Source organism: Sciurus vulgaris, assembly GCF_902686455.1.
Source record: "Sciurus vulgaris genome assembly, chromosome: 5".
NCBI lineage: Eukaryota > Metazoa > Chordata > Mammalia > Rodentia > Sciuridae > Sciurus > Sciurus vulgaris.
In genome coordinates this window covers 171,650,421-171,674,504 of record NC_136465.1, presented here as the reverse complement: position 1 = coordinate 171,674,504, position 24,084 = coordinate 171,650,421, and the positions used below count along the sequence as shown (strand labels likewise).

The 24,084-nt window shown below is 40.4% G+C and overlaps 1 protein-coding gene and 1 long non-coding RNA gene across 11 annotated transcripts in view; one reads left to right on the top strand and one right to left on the bottom strand.

Moving 5' to 3' along the window:
* Positions 1-16,301, top strand: part of DMC1 (DNA meiotic recombinase 1) — a 37,361-nt gene extending 21,060 nt beyond the window's left edge. For all 4 annotated transcript variants that reach the window (XM_079139222.1, XM_079139223.1, XM_079139220.1 and 1 more), the window contains 2 exons: positions 10,280-10,396; positions 15,407-16,301. In XM_079139222.1, coding sequence (XP_078995348.1) covers positions 10,280-10,396; positions 15,407-15,476 — 187 coding nt within the window. In that variant the 3' untranslated portion in view covers positions 15,477-16,301. The remainder of the gene's footprint in view (positions 1-10,279; positions 10,397-15,406) is intronic.
* A 586-nt stretch (positions 16,302-16,887) lies between these two features.
* The window catches only part of LOC306661646, a 28,183-nt gene continuing 20,986 nt past the window's right edge, over positions 16,888-24,084 (bottom strand). For 3 of the 7 annotated variants that reach the window (XR_013763924.1, XR_013763925.1, XR_013763928.1), the window contains 3 exons: positions 21,802-21,910; positions 21,514-21,694; positions 20,555-21,065 (listed from right to left, as the gene is read on the bottom strand). This is a non-coding gene — a long non-coding RNA (uncharacterized lncRNA). Of the gene's footprint in view, positions 17,022-20,554; positions 21,066-21,513; positions 21,695-21,801; positions 21,911-24,084 lie in introns of those variants that run through there. The other 4 variants (XR_013763926.1, XR_013763927.1, XR_013763929.1 and 1 more) reach the window with 4 other exon arrangements.

Genomic DNA, 24,084 nt, shown 5'->3' with positions numbered 1-24,084 from the left:
TAAAGGAGAAGTGAAAGGCAATAAAAAAAATTCTAGGGAAATAAAAGCTTTTATTCCAGATACACAAATGACTTTTATTGCACTGATAAATTGTTAGCCTGAAAACAAAAAAGCAGGCTTTCTACAGGATATTTGTGAGATATCTTTTTTAAAGGCCCTAGAGAGAAGTCTCCTGCTTGGAGAAATAATTTCAGTTCACATGAGTGAATTTGTTGAAGTATTTATGCACATAACAGAACTACTAATGACTGTGTGAAAGATGGTGGGGAACAGAAGCACAAGGAGAAATCAAATAGGATAGTAAAAGCAGAAAATACAAAGAAAGGTTTCTTATCACTATCCAAAATTTTAAGCATTATGGATCTGAATTAGGCATTCAAAATAACCCTAAGTTTGTGACATTAGAAGATTTTAAGCAACATTTTCTTTAGAAAATTTTTTAACCAGAGGAGATATATATATCTTACTTAGGCTCATCAATTAACATTTTGTCTCATTTTTTTCTCCTTTGTGTATGTGTATGTGTTGGTATGGGTATATCAATAAAATATCTTTGTCCATACACACAAACATATTCACACACACACATGCGCACACATATGTAGTATTATTTTTGTGTGTGCGCCATTGAAAGGAATTACTTTTTTCCCTCTGATCATTGAGAATTATTTGCAGACACTGTGAATCTTTACCTCTTTGAACTGCAGTCTATCTTTTCTAAGAACTTAACCACAATATAATTATCACACTCAAGATGTTTAAGATTGGCATAGTAGTGTTATCTAACATACAGTTGTCTCCCTGGGTATGATGAAGCCTGTCTGTAATCCCATCAACTTTGGAGGCAGAGGCAGGAGGTTTGCAAATTCAAGGCCATCCTCAGCAACTTAGCAAGACCCTATCTCAAAATAAAAAAGGACTGGAGATGTAGGTATTACTGTGGTCAAGTGTCCCTGAGTTCAATCCCCAATACAAAAAAAAAAAAAAAATGATAATATATACGTTATATATATTACAGTCATCTCCAGATACTATAATAATGTTCTTTGTGGTTGTTTGTGTGTGAACCATTTTAGAGGAGTTTTATTTTGTTTTTTACCTTCAGTTTAGGATCAATTGAAGATCATGTGTTGCATGTAGCTGTCATATCTCTTTAGTCTCCTTTAATCAGAACAACCTCTCAACCTTTGTTTAATTTTTATGGCACTGTCATTTTTGAAGAGCAATTTTGCAACATCTCTCAATTTGAAGTTGATTTTTTTTTTTGTCATTATTTAAAATGCTAGGACTGGGGATGTAGCTTAGTGGTAGAATGCTTGCCTAGCATGCATGAAGCCTTTGGTTTGATTCCTAGCATCATAATAAATAAATATATAAATACATAAATAAAATGAAATGTTAAACACTTTGGATGGAAAAACTCCATAAGTACTACAGTGTAACCTGTCAGGAGGCACATGATGGCAGTTTGTGCCATTTTTAGGATGTTTCATCATGTGATTAAGATGCAATTCATGAGATTTCTTCAGTGTAAAAGATACAAAAATATCTTTTCATAATAAGTAATTTGTTGGGTGATAATTTGACACTGTGTAAATATCTTCTTCTATAAGCGTTCACCATTGAAGATTCGTACCTAAATCAATTATTGCTTTGATGGTTGCAATACAAAGCAGTATTACTTTGAAACCAAGGCAACCCATCATATAGTGGCAGTTGAAATGATTCAGATATATATGTAAGAAAAGAGTTGAGAGGCTAATGTAAATTCTATAAATTGTACTGAAATGAACATCTCTCTTTAGGCTTTTTCTAAAAAGTATTATTGCATCTTCTGAAGTTTAATACATCTCTCATTTTTAAATACCTTTTATGAGTATTCTACTTAATTACAAGAGATTTCAATGTGACAATTATTAACTGTACAAACAGTATTAAGAAAGTTAAATAGGTTGAAGAGGGAAACTGAGGTTATAGATCAGTGGTATAGTGCATGCTTAAGGAGGCCCTGGGTTCAATCCTCAGCACCAATAGAAAAAAAAAAAAAAAAAAAGATTGAGGAGAAAAATCAATCATTTTTTAATTCAACAAATATTTGTTGAAAATCTAGGACTGGGGAGATAGCTCAGTTGGTAGAGTGCTTGCCTTGCATACTCAAGGCCCTGGGTTCAATCCTCAGCACCAAAAAAAGAAAAAAAAGAAAAAAAAAAAAAAAAAAAAAAGAAAAAAAATCTTCTATGTAACAAACAACAATTCTGGGAATTAATTCACTGGTGAACCCAAGAGACAAAACCCCTTAGTCAGGCCTGGTGGAATGCACCTGTAATCCCAGTTACTGGAGGAGGTTGAGGCAGGAGGATCACAAGTTCAAGGACTGTGCAGTTTATCAAGACCCTGCCTCAAAAAGAAAATTTAAAAATATGGGAAGTAGCTCAGTGGTAGAGCATGCTTGCCTAACACATGTGAGCTCCTGGGTTCAATCCGCAGTACTACAAAACAAAACAAAAATTTAAACCCTTGCCTCCATAAAAAAGAATAAAAGAAGGAGGAGAAGGCGGAGGAGGAGGAGAAGTATAGTCCATCTAACTGGACATTTTAAACTCTTGGTATGTTGTACATTGTCAGTAGTGTAACCCTTGCATGCTTAAGCAAACTTCGTGAAGTACTTCACCAAAAGAATAATTTTAAACAGAAGAGAAATGGAAGATTTTTAAGGCTTGTTTTAAAAAGAGAAAATGACTCATTTGCTCAGAGGGAGGAAGTGGGTTGCATTCAAATAAAACAGTACAAGTTAAAGAGCAATGTTCTGACTTCAGGTGTGGGGAGGGAACATTGAAGAGGCCAAAACTGTCACTCTGGAGTTGGAAGGCAAAGGAAATTGGTAGAAATTAGGTCAGATGAGGTTCTTCTTCTTATATTTGTAGAAAGTTTCAAAAAGAGTAAAACCATTTTGAATTAACTCCCATAAGATGATGAAAGGAAAAATCAAAAAGTGACAGAAAGTTAATAATTGAAGAGTGAGTCGGAGAGAGGAGGAGATTTATAGTGAAGAGAGCTAAGTAAGAGCCAAAGAAGGTAACAAAGGCTAGTACTTTTGCTGGGTAAGTCTGCTGTGAAACGTCTCCTCCACCTAGCTGAGTTGTAAGGAAACAAGGTTCACTATAATTAGCGTGTTCTAAAGTATATTAAATTATAACAGTGCCGATTAAATACATGTCTTCCTATAAAGCACAAAATTATCACATCTAAATGAAAAAAGCCAGGACAGTTTTAAACTAAAGAATTTCAAATGCTACTAGAAAACCTCCCATAAAGAAAATATCTTTGTTTCTCCGTGTTGAGGAACTCCAAGCTGCAGCTCGCCTGGAGCCTGTCAGAGAAATATCACTATAATTGGTATGAGTCCCTAAGTATACTGACAATAATTGAGGCTTATATCCCATGCATTATACTTGATTGCACATCGTATTAAAAAGGAACAAAATTATAGAGGCGCGGAGCTGCCATACGATAGAGCGAGCAGCAACTCCTCGATGAAGCTGCAGACGCAGGTTTGAGAACTGCAGTGATCCAGCTAGCTGATGAAGGCCTGGAGACAACAAGTCAGTTTCAGCCTGGGAAGCTGCACATCAGGGCAAATAATGCCACGAGCAACTAATAGGACCATGAAGTTGCCACCTACTTCTGTTGTGTATGTTTTCCTAAAACAAAAGTCATCTGAGAACATTTGCTGTCTTATAAATGCACAGTTTATTCCTCACGTATGTCACTTGCTGATTCAATCCTTAGCATAAGAGGTGATATGTTTAGAGAAAAAAGCACTAATCTAGCTAGTGATCCTTTGTAAAGCATTTAAACTATTTGAAATTCATCTCCCTGCAAATGATTTTTGGTCAGGTATTTACATGACTCTTACATGATATCTCATGTGATCCCAGTGTAACTCAGCCTCCCTGGGCCTCCCTGTCCTTTCTGTGAAGCCAGTCTTGATATGTGGTTGCATTCCTCCCACCTGACAAAAAACTAGAATTCCATCTTCAGAATGTTGGGAAAAAATGTAAGTTTTTTTTTTTTTTTTTGGGGGGGGGGACCGTGTTTGTGTGTTTTGCATATTTTAGGGAGCAGAGGGAAGTGTTACTTAACAAAACTTCTTAAACATAACATACTCTTTTTTAAAATCCATCTCTTTATCCCACAAATTCTCTCTTTATAGTCCTCTTTTCTCCCCATGTTCCCCTCCACCTTCTTGGGCTAGTTCATTCAGCCTTCCTCTCCTTAATGTACTCTTTCTCAAAAATTCCATCTATACCCTTGCCCCTTACAAGTCAAAAGCACCTGGAGGGCCTGTTGTCCTCAGGCTTGCTCTAGCCTCTGTCTCTGAGGGTCCACACTCCAACCAGAATATGAGTAGGTATCGTGAGTATTCCTAACTTATTAAAGTGGGAATGGAGGCTCAGAGTACTTACTGCTTGCCCCGTCACGGTTAAAAAAATAGGAAAGCCAGGGTTTGCATACAGGAATCTTTGATGTTGATGTTCTTTTAGTTTTACCGTGGTATCTTCCCATCTCATCCCTTCTTGAAACACTATACCTCATGACCCCAACATCTTAATTTGAAGTCAGTAGGCCAGAATGTTCTGGGTCCACACAGAACTACCCTCAATGATATAATGTGCTGCATCCTGTTGAACCAGAATGAAAGAAATGAGTACTCTCTCTCAGGCCCTCTTTATCTCTAATATCCACCCATCTCTTCCTCCTCCTCATTGTGCTCACTGTATTCAGAGAAAATGAGGAGAGTAAAGGAGAAGAAAACATAAAAGAAGGGAAAATAAGAGAATAGGGTAATGGAGGGATGTGGGTGGTTTTCTGATGCTGTTTTAACTTGGTCAGAAATAGAAGTAAATTAAAGCCCTCTAAAAGAATGTGAAGTTCTATCACACCTTCTTGTACTTCACCTCAATACTTAACTGCTAGAATACTCAGGAAGGTCAAAGAAACGTGAAGAAAAATTTCTTAGTCTACATTTCATTGAGTGACTAACAGAATCGTTTGGCTAAATTATGATAGTTAGCACTTATTAGGGATCTCTTCTGTGCCAGGATTGATGTGGGGGTAAAGCTAATGTATATAAGTGACCAGGTATAGCTCCTGGCACATAGTAGGCTCCCAGTTAATCATATTAAATATATCTCGAATTCTCACCAGAGCCCTAAAAGGTAAGATCTTTTTAGTCCCATTTCACCATGAAAGAAACTGAGGTTCCTAAAGATAAGTAACTAACCCAAGATAGATAGGTAATAAGTATTGGGGTAAGGATTAGGAAAGCATACAATAATATTAAATGTAGTCACTGGGCTAATGCTTTGCCTGAATTATTTTAACAACTGTCCTATCAGATAGAGTTATTATTCTCTATATAAAATGAAGAAACATAATGGCTAAATAATTTTTTTTCTGAGGTCACATAGCTGCCAATTCAGAATTTGAACTCAGGTCAAATTCCAAACTCATACGCCATACAATACACCAGGGCTGTACCTGTCAGAGGGGAGGCTAGCACCCTGTCACATGAGAGGCTTTGCAGGGACATAATCTACTACTGTGGGTACCTGACCACAATTCGGGGCTTTCAGCCTTGCTGCCAGAGATTTTATTTAGTCAGTCTACTGAGAATCAATGCATTTCTCCAGGGCAAACTCACATTAATCGAGTTCATGAAACAACAAAACACCAGAAGACCAGTCTGTCAATAATGAAAAATGTAACTACATTTAAAGTTCATGTGACCAGTGAGCATGTAGGTAGACTTTTATCAGAATGCAAATTTTAATCTGTAATTATTTACTAAATATGGAATCCAAGCAAAGGGAAATAAATGATTTAAATAATGTCTGCCACATAGTGAGGACTCAGTAACTCTTGGTTATCATGATTAATATTCATGTACACCATAGGGGAAGTTCATGAATCTTCTAAACGTAAATGAAAATCTTATGTGTGAGCATATGTGCATTTTGCTGGAGGGGATTCCAACTCTTATTAAATTATCAAAGTGTTGATGACTTGCAATAAACATTAAAAACCATAAATTCTATACAGAATCCTAAATACCCTACCATGATAGAGCAAACAAAATTGAATTGACTTGAAATTCTCAAGTCTAAGATGGTTATGCTGTGTCACAGTCTGTTTTGATTAATCTCTTAGTTTATCCTTTTTGATAACTTTTTATCCCTACAGTATCTTTTCTATAGGCTTCCTTAGCCCCTTTGCAAATCCTGTCATTTATTTCCCTATATAGTCATCTCCTTTTAGAGATAACCTTCTTAATGTTCAGACTTTCATCTGTAATAATCAATGACAAGCAGTAGTACCTATTCTCTCTGTGCCTAGGGTATCACACTAGTAACAGCTGACAGTAGTTTGCAAAGAAAGAAAACATGGAACATGTATAAGCTCCAGCTTCCTGTTCTTCTTTAAGTTACTTATCATGGCCAGGGGATGGGGAATTACTTTAATGGTGGTGGGAGATCAGTCTCCTTTTATTTATATTTACCTTGCTGTTTAGAGTATCCTTCAGAAGTTCCATGATTGAAAGCTTCTTTGAAGATATGTCACAAGTCTGTCCAGAAAGACCTAGACCAGGGAGAGCCAAATTTTCTTCTCTGTATTTTATTCCACAATGTTAATGGAGGACCTTCTATATTATAGATACTTTTCTAGAACTGGAGTTCTGAAGATGAACAGGGATTGAGAGCATAATGGGGGAGTGAGACTCATGAATATAAAATCATAGCAGAGTATGCTTTAATAGAGGAATACACACTCTGCCAGGAGACCACACGGGACAGAAGACCAGGCAGGAATGATCCTTAAAGGATGAGTAGAAGCTGCATGAGCAAAACAGTAGGGAACACGGTTTTCATTTCAGAGAGAACAGTGTACGCAGAGGCACTGAGGTATAAGAAGACTTCCTGAAATAAGAAAATTTAAAAAAGAAATTTGAGAGGTAAGGAGGGAAAAATGAGAGCAAATAGAGATGAGTACATAGGCCGAATGTTAACTTTCCATTACTATCACAAATACCTGAGACAGCCGACTTGTAAAGAGAAAAGGTGCATTTTATCTCACAGTTTTAGAGGTTCCAGTCCATGATCAGGCAGACCCATTGCTTTTAGGCCTCTGGTGAGGGTGTCAGATGGCAGTGGCAGGGAGTACATGGCAGAGCAAGACCACTAGCCTCATGGCTAGAAAGAAAATGCCCCTAGAAACCAAAATCCTCTGACTATGCTCCAACTGTTAAAGGCTTCACAGCCTCCCAGTGCTGCCAATCTTCCCAAACCTCCGCTAGGTTTTACTGTCTCCTAACTATATATCTTTAGTTATTCCAACCTCCCTTTGTTCTCTTGTGGTGGGAAGGCCCTCTGGGATGGAGTGAATTTTGGCGTGTATAACATTTATCTTTGTTGGTCAGGAAGGCCCCTTCCTCTTCCCTCCTGTAGTCAAGGGCCTGTGAATCTGTCACAATCAGGTGCTAACTGTTAGTAACCATTGTTCTATTTCCTCTTCAGCTGATTTTCTTACATCCTCAGTAATTTATATTTAAGGCTAAAACCTGTATTTTGAAAATGGACACCAGACTTTCTGTGTCTCACAGTGGATAGAAAGAAGAGTAAGTTGAGGAAGCTTTCCTCTGAGGGCCTTTGTTTTCTGTATGAAGTAGCAGATAGCATCATCCAAGGTGAAGGGATAAGAATGAAAAGGGGGCTTAAGGAAATGACTGAAGGTTTGTGGAAGGAGAAGTGAAGCTAACCATGTAGGAGAATCACTGAGTAGTATTGAGACAGCCTGTGAGAAGCAATAACATAGCTGTTGAGACTTCTGTAATTTCAGCAACTTGGGACGCTAAGGCAGGAGGGTAGCCATTTTGAGACCAGCTTCAGCAACTTAGCAAGACCCTGTCTCAAATTGAAAGATAAAAATGGCTGGAGATGTAGCTCAATGATAAAGTGCTCCTGAGTTCAATCCCCAGTAGCCAAAAAAAAAAAAAAAAAAAAGAAAGAAAGAAAGAAAGAAACTTCTCTCTGCCTATTTGCCCATTTAGCTAAACCTAACCCTGATTATTTTCTCTTATCGCCTCACAACAGAAATTTCCACTGGTTTCAATTTTACTTGTTTCTATCCACTGTGAAAGCACTAAATTTTTCTGCAGTCAAATACTCTTAGAATTTTTTGTAGATTTGATATCTTTGGCTCAGAAAACATTTGTGAGCATCAACCGTGTAGCTGGTTGCTAACACACTAAATGCAATGTGGTCTGCTCTTAAGGAACCTAGTGATAGGGAGTAAGAGAGGGAGCAAGGAGAAGTATAAGAAGTGAGTGAACAATAATACCAAAGACAGGACATGAAAAGTGCATTACAGAAACGTAAGTCACTGTTTGCAGGCTCAGTGTCCAGAGCCCAACTGAGAATACCATCAGGGCCTCAAACAGCCCATCTTTATAAAATGTAGGGTTCTTTTAAGACCATGAAGAACCACCCACAAGGTAGGGGTGACCTGGAAAGTTAAGAGCCACTCCACTAAAAAGAGAGACATTGATCTGTAAGCATTGTAGAGACAACTCAACTTTTCATCTTTCATCTAGCTATGATGCTTGATTGCTTTCCTGTTCTTTCAGCTGCTGGAAAATCAGCCCAGTCTTCTGACTCCTCACTGCCTGGCTTTACTTTCTTTTATCTTTTAAAATTTTTTTTAGTTGTAGATAAACACAACACATTTATATACATACGCAGTGCTGACGATCAAACCCAGTGCCTCCCGTGCTAGGCAAGCACTTTACCACTGAGCTACAACCCCAACCCCTGGCTTCACTTTCTTGATAGTGTTTCACTCAAAAATAACTATCTGTTCTTGTTCCTGTATCTGATGAATCTTAATCAATCCCATCCATCCCAGCCAGGGACTTTCTTGTCTTAACCTCTGAATCATTTAATCAAACAGTAGTTTACGACAGCAGACTCCTTTACCCAAGAACTTCTTATTACACCAACCTACAACCTGCATATTTAACCTCATGCCAATCAGCCACATTCTCACTACACCAAGCCTCAAGCTAGAATAACAAGAAACTTGAACACTGTCATGGAACACGCCCAATTTGAATTGACTTGTAACTGTATTATCCCAGAGCTAAAGCTATTCTCCTGTATCAGTCGCAGTTTATTTTGATACCAGCTAGTTTACACTCAGCTCTCTTTATTTATGATTTCTAGGTTTTCTTCCGCACCAGTTGAACTTATCATGTTGGTCCCCCCTCTTTTTAGTAACATGATGTATTACTAATTTTGTTGAACCATCCTTGCATTTCAGGGATATATTATGCATTGTCATGGTGTACACTCCTCTTGATATACTACTGGATCCAATTTGCTAGTACTTTGTTGAGAATTTTTGCAACTAGGCTTTTTTGGAGGATTAACCATTAGGATAATTAAGAAACTCATTTATCGCCATGTAACAGTCCCCTTATGACTATGTCTCTCAAAATGAGTGTCAGTAGTATTTATAACTTCTTATAGCATCTTTTGAATCCTTGAATCATAGAGCTTATTTAGAGGAATAAACTTTGGGCAAGAATAATAAAGACAAAGGTACTCCAAACACCATTCTCACTGTACGACACTGAAGGGTTCCATCGTACTGTTAATGAACAAAAAAGGTTCAATTACACCTACAAAGGTTCAATCTGCTTTCAATTACACAGCATCACAGAGGAAGCTTGGGTAGTTCTTGTTCATTAGACAAGAATAGTGCCTGCCTGGCACATAATGGGCCATTAATACATTTTTCTGATAAAAAAGAAGAAATTTTTTTTTTCTTTTTTTTTTTTGCTATACTGGGGATTGAACCCATCGCCTTGCGCTTGCAAGGCAAGCACTCTACCAACTGAGCCATATCCCCAGCCCAAGAAGAAAATTTCTTAATCTCAAGGTTATCCTGACAGTGAATAATGTTTTATTTGTGCTTTTTCAATAGTATTTTCTTCTTAAAAAGTCACACAAAACATGAACTATTTGTCCTAAGAATCTCAGAAGTCTAGACTAGGTGACACTGGGTTAGATGGTTGCTCCACCCCTGCCCCACAAGGCTCTACTTGTTTAGAATATGTACCTACTCCATCCCCTCCACACTCCACAGACAGACGCCTATAATCGCCAATATTGGTGTATATAGTCCATGTAATGAAAACTAAGTAGAGGTTTTATTAATTCAGCTTTCAGGCAGACCCCAAAAAACCCATTGGGGGACACATTCTGGCTCATGCTTCAACGACAAGAATAAGCTTGCGCAAGGGAAGAGGAGAACTGAGAATTGCCAAGATTTATGACAGGTAAATAGTTTCTTAGTCTTCATCAGATTCTTGTGCATATAATTTTAAACAGAACTGTTGCTCCTCAGAGGCTATAATTATTCTGCTGGCAAATGCTACACATTTGAGTTTCCTTCTAAAAAATCATCCAATTGATTGGGGAAGTCCCTACTGTGTTCTAGGTCCTCGGGATCCAGGGATTCTGCTGACACATATTTTTGGTCTCTGACCTTTCAAAGTGAAGCAGAGAATGAAATCACATCAATTCCAATTAAAGGGTGGTCAATGCCAGGGAAGTACAGAGTATACAGAATATCGTTCTCCTTTCTCTTTGCCACATTAACACCATTCGCTTTCAGGTTTCAGTAAATGTCATTTTCTCAGAGAGCCTTTCCCTAATCCTTGTGGTGCAGGCTTTGTTTTCCACAGTACTTTACTTGTTTAATTAAGAATTATAAAGCAACAATAGGTGTTGGCGAGGATGTGGGGAAAAAGGTACACTCATACATTGCTGGTGGGGTTGCAAATTAGTGCAGTCACTCTGGAAAGCAGTGTGAAGATTCATTAGAAAACTTGGAATGGAACCACCATTTGACCCAGCTATCCCACTCCTTGGCCTATACCCAAAAGACTTAAAATCAGCATACTACAGAGATACAGCCACATCAATGTTCATAGCTGCTCAGTTCACAATAGCTAGATTGTGGAACCAACCTAGATGCCCTTCAGTTGATGAATGGATAAAGAAACTGTGGTATATGTACACAATGGAATATTACTTAGCCACAAAGAATAAAATTATGGTATTTGCAAATAGATGGATGCAGTTGGAGAATATCATGCTAAGTGAGATGAGCCAGTCCCAACAAACCAAAGGCCAAATGATCTCTCTTATAAGTGGATGATGATCCATAACGGGGGTTGTGAGGGAGGCAAGAATGGAGGAAGGATGGATTGTATAGAGGAAAAAGAAAGATGGGGAGGGGATGGGGGAATGAAAAATAACAGAATGAGACAAACATTATTACCCTATGTACATGTATGATTACACAAATGGTGCGACTCTACTGCGTGTACAATCAGAGAAACAACAGTTGTACCCCATTTGTGTACAATGAATCAAAAATAAATAAATTACAAAAATAAATAAAGAATTATAGGTGGGGGATGTGGCTCAGTGGTAGAGCACTTGCTTTTCATCACCCATCCCTGTAGAAGACCAAAAGACATGCCTGCTGTTTTAGGGAGATTCCAGCATCTCTAAAAATTTACTAAAAACACAGGGCACAATGGTGCACACCTGTAATCCCAGTGGTTTTGGAGCCTCAGACAGGAAGATCTCAAGTTTGACCAGCCTCAGCAACTTAGCAAGGTCCTCAGCAACTGAGTGAGACACTGCATCAAAATAAAAAATATAAAGGGCTGGGGATATAACTTAGTGGTAAAGTGCCCTTGAGTTAAATCCCCAGCACCAAAAAAAAATTTTTTTAAAAGCCACTGCAAATGTGGGTGTAGCTCAGTGGTAGCATTTGCCTAGCAAGCACAAGGCCCTAGGTTTGAGCCCAAGCATGCCGGGGGTGGGGGTGGGGGTGGGCGGTGGGGTATATCAAATGTTTTTTGTTGAATTCAGTAGACAGTTCCACCATGTTACTGAAATTTTTTGGTCTATTTCTTGAACAGAATGCTGTGCCTAGAACTTTCTCAAACATTTTCCACTCTGAATTGTAACTTACCATTCTCTGTACATCTCCCTCACAACAGGGACTGAGTCTGATTCACTGATGTTCAAGAACCTAACCTGGGGCTCAACACATAGTAGACACTCAGTAGCTATTTGTTGAATTTACAAATGAATAAACTTGAGCTACATTTTCAGTCATTTATATGTTTCCTCAGGTCCTCCAAACTTACAGGGTAAATAGCTTTTGCCATTCTTACAGGAGGCTGCTTGGGCTCTGCAGATTCAATAAAAAATAATTACAGTAAATTATCATAGAGATTAGTTTTGTCAGGTTTCCATAAACTTGAATCGAATCAACAAAACCAGATCAGAGCTTAAAACATCAAAACTCAGTTGTGCATCATGTACTCATTTCTTATTGGCCCCTGTCAGTTTCTTATGATAAATTCTCCTTGACTTGAGAAATAACTTTTTAGTAGGGAAGATGATAACACTAATAATGATAGCTAACACTGAGTGGCTACTATGTGCTAGGCCTTGCTCCTGATTTATATATATTATTTCATTATTTATAACAACCACCCTAAGAGGTAGTGGTTGTTATCCCCATAAAAATTACACAGGAGGTAACCAAGGCCTCAAGAAGTTAGGTAAACAGTGCCCCTCTCCAGTCTATTTTAAACAGAAAAGACAGAGGGAACCTTTGTAAACCTGCAGATCGCATCTGTCCTCTGCTTAAACCCTGCCAGTAGCTTCCTCTCTACTCAGAACAAAAACCAGTCTCATGGCAGTTGGCACAGCAATCCATGGATGGCCCTGTTGCTCCCACTCTCCTGCTAGCTTGCTGTGCTTCTCCTCATCAGACAGGCACTCCAAAGTTCAATAATCATGCATGCCAGGAACAGTCTACCTTAGAATCTTTGCATTTGTTCCTTCTGCCTGGACAATGCCCTCTCTCTGCTTATCTCCTTCATGTACTCCTAGGGTTTGATCAAATGTTACCTTTTCAACAGGCCTGTCTTAACCTACTGGTTCCAAGTTGCAGCTGACCTCCTCCAGCCTGCACACTTCTCACCTCCTTTACTCAGCTCTTTCTTTTGCCATAGCACTTATTTGCTAACATAGCACACATGTTAATTTTTTATGTCCATTATTTGTTTTCTTTCTCTACTTTCCCCAAATATAAATTCCACAACGGCAAGGATCTTTGTCTATTTTTTCCTTCACTTAATAGATCTCAAGTGCCTACAACAGGGATATAGTAGGTACTTGATAAATATCTTCTTACTGAAAAAAAAATGAATATTTATGACACATCACACAACAAATAAAAGATAGGACCAGAATTAGAATCTATACTGTCTGAATGTCTATGCATTTTAAATCATTATTTAATCACTGCTTCTTAGTTTACTGAGAAATAGTATATAAGAAATAGCTATTTAGATAGCTATAGTTAACCTATAGTTACTCTTATGGCTTCAACTACTAACTTTAAACAGATATAAAAGGAAGATTTTTTTTTTTTTTTTTTTTGCTTAAAGAGAATAAAGAATCTTCAAGAATTGGGCAGAAAGGGTTCTCAGAAGAATTTCCAGGTGTGTAGGAGTTAATCCAGTCTGGGCTGAGTTTGGTTCAGTAGTAGAGCACTTGCCTAGCATGTCCCAGACCATGAGTTCAATCCCCACACTGAAAGAAAGAAAGAGAGAAAAAAGAATTAACTCAATTCTCCTTTTCCTTGAATGTCACTGTAGTTACTGCTCCTGCTCCCTGGCCTTCAGTTATACATTTTTCTCTCTTTCAGACTTTCAAATGAGCAATTAAAAACCCCACTGTTTTGGTAATATTGGAGACTGAGTTCAGGGGGACCACTGGGCTACACCTTTTTTTATGTCATGTTTTGAAATAGGGTCTCACTAAGTTCTGAGACTGGCTAAACTTGCAGTCCTCCTACCTCAGTCTCTAGGATAACAGGCATGAGCCACTGCATCCTGCAAAAGCCCCACTTATTTAAATCCATTTAGCATATTTGAGATCAATAGACTTTAAAAACAAAGAACTCTACTGAGTTCAAAGTAAGAACAAAGTTTAAACAACTACCACAAAATGAAAAGGCATACAGATGGTCAAATTTCTGAAGTAGTTGCTTCTGATTCTATTTTAAGAACAGAACAGGGGCTGGGGAGATAGCTCAGTTGGTAGAGTGCTTGCCTTGCGAGCACAAGGCCCTGGGTTCAATCCCCAGCACCCAAAGAAAAAAAAAAAGAACAAAACAAATCAACCATAGTTCAACTACTTTCTGTGGCTTCTCTCTTTTTTCAGCTCCTTGTCTGTCTCTAGAGAGAGCTTTCGTTTAACTTTCTGCCATTTGTAAGTAGCTGACTGAGTGGTTTTCAGCCAAAGCCAAAAGTTATTTTTTGTTGGGCACTGTGGTGCATACCTGGGATCCCAGCTATTTGGGAGACTGAGACAGTCTTGGACAATTTAGTGAGATCCTCAGCAACTTAGCAAGGCTGTCTCAAACGAAAATAAAAAATGGACTGGGGATGCAGCTCAGTAGTAGAGTCCTTCTGAGTTAAATCCCCAGTACCACCACCACCACAAAAAAAAAAAAAAAAAGGCAAAGAAAAAGAAAAAAGTTCAAAACTCATTGCAGCAACTTAGTGAGTCCCTGTCTCAGAATAAAATTTAAAGAACTGGGGATATAGCTTAGTGGTAGAGCACTTTTTTCATATGCATGAGGCCCTGTGGGTTCATCCCCAACACTGAAAAAAATTTTTTTTTTTTTTTTTTTTTTTTTGCTTTGTAAGGTCACTTAGGCCTTACTCAATTTCAGTTTTAGTCCAGCAGGACCTATCTTATCTGTAGCTATCCTCAGAGGAGACACCTCTGCTATTTCCTGAGGGAAATAACCTTATCCATCGCTTAAAGTACACTACCTAATCTCTACCCTTCAAACAGAACAAACAAACCAAATCATTTCAAAGTCTTTTACAGTTTCCCCCTATATTAGTCAGTAGAAAGGTGCACGCTCCTATAGAATCAGGCCCCTCGGGCCATCTAGGCAATGCCTGACACTACACTGAAAGAAACGCAGTGACCCCTTTTGCTTATTTCCAAGTTTGGGGTAATTTTTCTTGATTTTCAGAACCTTACATGTAGAAGTCGGCTAACAAATGTTTGTGAGGGTGCATGATACTTGTAGGTCAATTCTGTAGTCCACATTTAGCTGTACCCACGGTGATGTCTCGGGAGACTCAGACTGATGGGAGCAGGATGCCTGTGACATGAATATAGTATTTATAGAAGTAAAGCTTTTTATAAACTTCTGTTCCCTTGTATTCTGCTAGCCCTGAGATGCCTGAAAATGAAGCCACCTTCGCAATAACTGCTGGAGGAATTGGGGATGCCAAGGAGTAGGTGGTGAATTGATGCAAATTGCTTCTCAGTGCTTATTAGGAGCTGAAGAGATGGAAAAGCAGTCTTGCATTTCAGATCTTGAAATAAGAATTTGTTTTTTTCATGTTATTAAAAGAAAGGCAGCAAAAGAGTTACATTTTATATTTATCTTAAAAGTCCCTGATTATATAGCTATACATTGCATGTCAGTTCAAGAATATACACATATATTCCTAAATTGTTTATAGTAGGTGCATGTGTGTATGTGTTTATCCCCATCAGAAACTAGTTGGGGAAGGGACACCATATAGCTTCACTTCTACTTTTCCAAGTGAGCCACTAAGCAAGCTGAAGGTCTGGGAGCTCAAAAAGTTCCCCTTCTCCTGCAGACTTCCCCTCCACATTTTCCTAGGGCACAGTACTGCTGCTCTTCCACAATAGGGAGATGGTTAAGCAGATAATGTTTATAGACCAGAAAAACTTTTAAAATTTACACTATCAAACTACATATTCACCTTGATAGCAACAGAAAAAAACATTAAATTAAGCCAAATTTTAAATCATTTGATCTTTGGACAAGTTGAAATTACTTTTAAAAATGTAGGGGCTGGGGCCTTGGCTCAGTGGTAGAGCACTTGCCTAGTACATGTGAGGCACTGGGTTCGATCCTCAGCACCACATAAAATAAATAAATAAAATAAAGGTATTGTGTCCATCTATAACTAAAAACTATTTTTAAAAAATGTATTTCTGATGTATACATATTCTCATGGGAAGATAAAAAAATCTAAAAATTTACAATATTGGGTAATAAAAGTAGCATCATTTTTATATTTTAAGATTTGGGTAGAAAATTCAAAATATTTTTTAAACATTAAAGTTAAATTTAAAATTTCTGAATAGTAATTTTAGAAATGTATAAAAGACTACTAGTATTCATAATTGTTAAAAAATAAAATCTATCAAAATATTTGTATGATATTTAAAATTAAAATATTAATGATATATACAAGAAAAATATAGACTTCAGACTTAATCTTTATGTTGCATTAACATATATGAAAATTCAAGTATTAAAAGTACTTTTTGCTACAAAACTTATTTGATTATCCATTAAGTCACTTATTCACTAGTTGTTCCTGAGTGCTCAGTGCTGAGGACTATACAAAGAAAGAAGGTTCCTGACTCAGAGAGAGTACACTAATTAAAAGACTGATTTTTATGAAAACAAGAGAGCAAATTTTTACATATTTATTTTATTAGTAGTGAGGTCTTGGATTGACCCTTGAAAGAAAACTAGAAATCCAAAAAGGGTAGCAGAGAGACAGCGCGTTCAGAGGTCCAGAATCTGGGAACAGAAAACAAAGAGAAGAGCAGCCTAGCGAGAGACTGCGCCAGTGCAGGGTGGAAAGGCAGGGCTCTCCCTTCTTCCTTCTTCTTTTTAAACCACAGAAGCTACTTCTCTGAATAAAGCAGAGATAAGATCATATAGGAGCAAATTTTTTGTATCCTGCAAAATCACTAGTGGACACTTCTGGTATGCACAGAGGAAGGCATGCTTTTGTCCTACAAGGAAGGGAAGGCTTTGTTACCTGATGCTTTGTTTATATTTTTTTTATTTTCTGTATATTTTGATATCTCAAAAAATCTTTCTGGGAGAGAGTAACTGCTGCTCCTGGGGCTGGCCACCTTGCAGGGGTGGGAGAGGGTCTTTGATATGCAGACTACCTGATTTGCAGCCAGCCCTCCGGGGGGTGCTGTTCCTCTGCCTTGATCATCCCAGGTCCTGGGATGGGCAACTCGGGCCCATTCCTGTAGTTTAGAGCCCATCAAGATTATTCCAACTGGTCAATCCTAAACCGGTTACCCAACCCTGTCCTGCCCTGCCCTGCCTTTCCCTCAGAAATTTCAGTAACAGCCATAGTCCAAGCTCTTCTCTCATTCCAGTCTTCACCTTGGTGTTGTCTCCTGTGACCCTGAATGGCATGTGGTAACCCCCTTTCTAAAATCAGTAAGTGTAAACTTTCTTTTCTATAAGCCTTTCCTATGTTTCCTCCTGTGGCCACACCTGACTGACCATCCGGTGAGTACACAATTTGAATAGTCTTAACAACACCCTAAATAAAAACTGAACATCTCCAGGCCAGGCATGGTGGCAGTGCCTGAAATCCCAGCGGCTTAGGAGGCTGAGGCAGGATTGAAAGTTCAAAGCCAGCCTCAGCCTCTTAGTGAGACCCTGTCTCTAAATAAAATACAAAATAGGGCTGGGGATGCGGCTCAGCGAGTTAAGTGCCTCTGAGTTCAGTCCCTGGTACCAAAACAAGCAAACAAACAAACAAACAAAAACCCTGAACATCTCCTCTAGAGTCTCTGGTAGACAGCCCTGCTCAGCGGTTAAGTGCCTCTGAGTTCAGTCCCTGATACCAAAACAAACAAACAAACAAAACCCCTGAACATCTCCTCCAGAGTCTCTGGTAGACAGCCCTAAAGAGGGGGTAGGCCAGTTGGCATAGAAGCCCAGAGCCCTTTGGTGAAGAAGGAAACAAAACTCCCAAGATTTGAAAACCAGCAAGTTTTTGTGGTTATTCCGATACCCTGACTCTGGTGAATTTACCCAGAGGTGGACAATAGGGTTGGAAACCAGGGTTCAACTGAGGCCTGCAGTTCTGTGAGGAGGGCTAGTCAGTACAGTCCGATGCCAAGGCTGGAAACTTGTCTGGTCCTGACACTCTGACATGTCCTGCTTGAGGAAAAGTGGCTGAGCATGCAAACGTGAACTAACAAACTCTAATCTCAGACCTCACTTTGGGGGGACACTGCAAATTGCACAAGTGCCTGGCCCCGAAAAAGCGTCACCAGGTGCCCATGGAACTTCTGTAGGCCGGAGTTCACTTTCTCACTTACGTCCAAAGCATCGGTGTTTCCCAATCCTCCCCCTCCACCTGACAATAAAAAGAAGTCTGACTCCATATTTTAAGGGAAGCCAGGGTGTGGGACTTTCAGAAAGAGAGTTCATTGATCAGGGTTCTTTGGGTTGCAAGCCACATAAACTAGCCCATTCAAGACCAGGAATTCATTGACTTAAGAAACTGAAAACTCAGAGGAAGGGCTGATCTCAGCCACAGGTAGAGCCAGGATCTTAAACTGCATCAGCAGCACTTGCTCTTGCTGTCAGTCTCCTGCTTTGCTTGTTTCTTTGCTGCCATTGTTCTTGGAAAGTCAAACCCAAGTCAATAGCTGAGGCAGCTCTTGCTACCATCCCACTATGTTAGAAACCCACTAGAAAAAGCATATATTTTTCATCATAGATTATTCATTCTGTGAAAATAAATGAAGACCACTCAAATGAGAACAGACAGAGGCCAGACTCAGTGACACCTGCCTGTAATTGCAGCTACTTGAGAGGCTGAGGCAGGAGGATCGCAAGTTAGAGGCTAGCCTCAGCCACTTAGCGAGACTGTCTCAAAAAATAAAAAGGACTGGAGATGTAATTCAGTGGTGAAGCTGGTTCAACCCCCCAGCATCTGACCCTTGAAAAAAGAGAGCAGACAGAGGCTATTTGCTTAGAGCTTGCAATAGCAAGAGAGTCTGTGACTATCATTTGCTTTCAGTAGAGCCAAAGGCAGGTGGGAATGAGTTGTAGCAGAAAAATAGGATGGTTTCCAGCATGCTGAGTGGCAGGAGAGAGATTTCCAAACAATACTTAAGGTCTGGTGTGAAGTAGAACATAAAGAGGAAGAGTAGGTTCAGTCAAAAGTGATTTCTGGGGCTGGGGCTGCAGCTCAGTTGGTGGAGTGCCTGCCTCACATGCACAAGGCCCTGGGTTTAATCCCCAGCACCAAAAAAAAAAAAAAAAAAAGTGATTATTGACAAAGTCCTGCAGACTGGGAGAGGGGGTAAGGAACGCATTGTCTCCGAGTTCTGGAAGCCGGAAGTTCAAGATCAAACTTGGTTCCTTCTGAGGGCTATGAAGGAGAATTGGTTTTATGCTTTTTCCCTAGCTTCTGGAGGGTACCTGCCATTCTTGGGCACTCCTGGACTTGTAGAAGAATCACCAGGATCTCTGCCTTCATTTTTCACATGATGTTCTTCCTGTGTGCACAGCTTTGTGTCCAAATTTCCCTTCTTATAAGGACATCACTCATACTGGAATAGGGTGATATCCTAATCCTGTACGAATTTAACTACATCTGCAAAGACCTTATTTCCAAATAAGGTTGTATTTTGAAGTTGGGAGTGAAGGACTTCAACAGGAATTTTGGGAAGACACTGTTAAATCCAAAACATAAAAATCAGGTATAATCGGACGAGGGCCAAACACCAGGGTAAACAAGACACAATCTGAACTAAATACTGACTAGAGTCAGAAACATGGAAGTCAAAGGGCTGGTGGTGCTGCTCAGTGACAGAGCACTTGCCAACAAGTGCCTGAGGCCCTGGGTTCCAACACCAGGACGAAAGGAAAAGAAAAAACCATGGGAGCTGGGGCTGTGGCTCAGTGGTGGAGCGCTTGCCTGGCCTGAGTGAGGCACTGGGTTCCATCCTCAGCACCACATCCAAATAAATAAAGATTCATCCACAACTAAAAATTTATACATATGTTTTGAAGAAACGATAACGTAGAAGTCAAGACCTGGGGGAAATATACCTCTATCTAGGAAAAACAAAGAAGCGGAAATAGATGGTCCCTACCATCCCTTTCTAATTTTCCTGCTCAATAATTCTTCAAAGAGCAAAGAAAAAGCAAGAACAGAAAGTCACACGCTCAGAATGAAGAATAGAGAGGACCATGAAGTATTCTGAGAGACGAAAGGCGAGGGCCAGCTTTCATGGAGAGGAGGGATGCACCCCTGACACCCGCTGCGGCTGAGCGCGGCTTGTTTGATTGGATTCCTGCTACACTTCAGGGTTCTAGTGTCCATTTCTCCATCATAATAACACTCTGGCTTTCTTTTAAAAAACTGCCTCTCCCCAGATCATGGCGTCTCTCCTGAGACACAGGATACTGAATGACAGTGGCAAGAGCATGAGTTAGAGGCCGTGCGGTGACGGCGGGCCGAGCAGGCTGGAGGGCAGGCTGCAGAGCTGCTCAGACTCCCAGCCATTCCCAGGCTGTTCTCTGGCCACCTGCCAATTCAGTGTCCCACATGTCCATCTGATAGACTTCCCTCCACTTCAGCTAACCAGAGATGATGCTATTACTTGCCATCTAGAACTCTGACCAAGAAACCAACCTGCTTACCCCCAAAAGTTGCTTCAGGGGACTGGAAACAGGACTTGCTGAACCACGCTCACGGGGCATTCCTCATTATTCATACTCTTCATATTCTCTTCTCCACGGGTCTTCACTGTTTTAAAAAGAAAGTTGTTCAAGAGACTATTTGTTGGGATTTTACTTAGCTGAATATAGGGGAAAACTCCAAAGTAAAAGTGTCTGATGCAAAATTGAGGTTTATTTTCCTGTCTTAGGAAAGAGAGCTGAAGCTAGGCAGTCCAGAGTTGCTGGGTGGCCCACTTGGTCATCAGGACCCCAGGTTTCTGCCTTTCTCATCTTAGCTCTTGACTTCCATCTTCAAGGGCAGCTCATGACTTAAGATGGCAGCTGGAACTCTAGCCAGAGAAGCAAAGTTGGGAGGAGAAAAATGAAAGGCAGAAGGGCAAAACGTTTTTAAAAACGTTCCCTCCAGCTGAGTCAGCTCCTGGGAAGCAGCAGCCCTCCCACACAGCACTTGTGCTTACAGCTCGTTGGCCATACTTATCTACCAAGACGGCAGGAAAATATAGTCTTTTGTTCCAGACAGGAGGCCCAGCCCAAATTTGGAGTTAGTTCTGTTATCAAGGAGGAAAGGGAGAAAAGGGATAATGGTTTGGGGGCAAGCAACTAGCAGACTCTACCACACTTGCACTTTCTCATCTGTCATAAATATACTGAACGCCTTTTATATACTACGCAAGTCATTTCAGATTTTGTCCGTGTCCTGGAGGGGTTGGTTAATGAACGTATCTGTTAGGATGCCGTCAGCTGTAAGTAATTTAAAAAAACAAACCCTCAAAGTACTTACACCGTGAGGAAATGTACTACAGCACTGTAAGAAGCCAGAAGTCAACCAGCCCCAGGGCTGTTAATCTAGCAGGGCCTATAAGGTTCTTCTCTTTACTTTTCCATCCTTGGTGCTGTTTATTCTCCAAAATCTCCCCTTATGGTCAAAAGACGGCAATAGCAGTTCCACCTTCATATCCTTTAAGAGAAAGACAAGGAAAACATTCTTTTAGAAGGAAGGAAACAGCTCACTCACGCGGCTGCATTCAGCCAGTGGACTTGCAGGAGGCTCTAAGATGTCCTCACCTATGTATCTGGGGTCTTCGCAGGGATGATCGAAAGGGTAGGGACCACTCTCTGTATTGTCTGCCACCATCTCTGCTTGTTTCCCATTAGCCAGAGCAAGTCACCACGTCTAGAGACGGTGTGGAAGGGGACACCCAAGGGTTTGGATCCCAGGAAGTCTGGGTGCTTGGAGGTCATCAGCATAAGTGGTACTGGGTTAGACCCTTTGGGAGTAGGGAGAGTTTATCTTTCAAGAGTTTACAAAATGGTCGGGAACATGAAGCACAAACTGTTAAAAAGTTAAGTAACAATAAAAGATTTAAAGACTTAAATAACATTTCTAAGACAATGTAAGTGCGAAGTCAGGCACAGGGAGAAGAAAACTAACCTAGGCAAGCTAGTTGAATTTTTGTCAAGAGGACTCACATGACAGTGAATGTTCCAGGTCTCAGGGTCAGTCCTTCAGGGCTAGTCTTTAACATGTCTAGTGCCCCAGTACCCACTAGTGTGTAGAAAGATGTCTCAGTCTGAGCTCATACAAGCTGCTAAGGAGAGGATTCCAGTATGACAGTGACAGTGAAGAACGGAACATAACGTCAGGCAGAGCAGATGTGGAAGAGAGTCCTGAACAAACAACCCATGGCCTCAGGAAGCTAGTTCATGTGATGCGAAAGTTACTTGTGAAGAAAGTTGTACAGTGAACATGCAATTAGAAGAAGGCTGGGAGATCCAAGATGGCAGACTAGCAGGAGGCAGCATTCCTTGTCACTCAGTGACTCAGGATTCAAGCAGAGGAAATACTGGTTCTCTGCAAGGCAGCTGTTGCCACCCACCGATCCTCTGCTGTTTACCCCCCCATTTGTCCACCATGATTGCTCGCCATCTGCCAGCACATCACCCACCTTTTGAAGGCAGATGACTCTCTGACCAACACGAATCATCAGCCATTTGCCCATTTGCCTGCCCCGTGCCTGCCCATCACCCGCTGCTCACCACTGATAGTCTGCTGTTAGCCAGCAGACTGCCTGCAGACCACCAGGGGATTGCCTGCTGCCCACTGTTGCCTGGAAGTCCATTGTCACAGTACCCACAGGTTTGGTTACATGCAGCTGCCGCCGTCTTGGGACACAGACCAGGGCCTGCAGGTTTGCTGCCACCATCTCAGGGCACAGCTGCCTCGGTCTGGGGACACTGGTCAGAGCCTGGAGATTTATTGGGGTACCTGGAGCCTGGCTGAACCTGAGGTCTTTCTGCTAGATGTGCTAGTGGTGGCCATCTGGCCGCCTCTTTGCAGGGTCACTCCTTTGTGTGAGCGCATCCCTGGTGGACTCCCTGCAAGTTGGAAGGGCACTGAGATCTTGGAACTGCAGCAAGGCAGAGCCTGCGGAAGCTGAAGCCCAGGTCCATCAGATTGTAGCTGGGTTTGCGTGGGTCAGTCTGGGACTGGCAAGCCTGTGAAAGCCGGAGACTAGGGGCAGTTCCCCAGGGGAGCACAGGTCGAAGAAACTGGAGAAAACCAGGCTCTCTCCAGCTCAGTGAGTCCTGAAGTAGGGGCCGGCTACAATGGGTGGCAAGACTGGAAGAGGGTGTGAGGGCATCTTGCAATTGGCTCGTCCACCCAACCAGTCCAGCACCCACCAGCCTGGAGCTAACATCAAACTTCAGAAAACCTATCAGCAGAGAAGGAAAGCTAAGAAAATTTTTGAAAGTCAATGGAAGCAATCATTCAATTTTCCATTGAGACTTTCCTTCTTCTTTTTATTTTCTTCCTCTCACACCTCTGCCATCCTTGAATCCAAATATTATTCATGCATCAATTTATTGAGGAATGGTATGTCTGGATAGTATATATAGTTTTGTTGTATATTCATATATTTTTAATTTTTTTTAATCTATGTATTTTTTTACTCACCCACCTGTCTCCCTGGATTCTCTCACTTCTCTCATGCTATCAGACAACCTCTATTGATTCCTCCCTCACTCTTGCTATAAATTTTTACCTCTATCTTCTCTCCTCCCTCATAAACATCACATCTTACACTACTTCTGTTCCTCATTGTTCATTATTTGAAATAGTAAACCCTAAAATTTACTGTTTATATCAAAGACAATAATCGAACACCTCATTTCTGTTTATTGCAACAAAACTGTAGACACCTTAATAGGAGCCATTTGGTTTAAGGTGCTTATTGTTTGCATTGGGTGCTGTTAACATTGGTCTCCCCCTTAAAGGTGAGGTACTGGAAGCCTTCAGGAACACTACAAGACTACAGGGTAGAATCTGTACTGCCTCAGCTCCACACC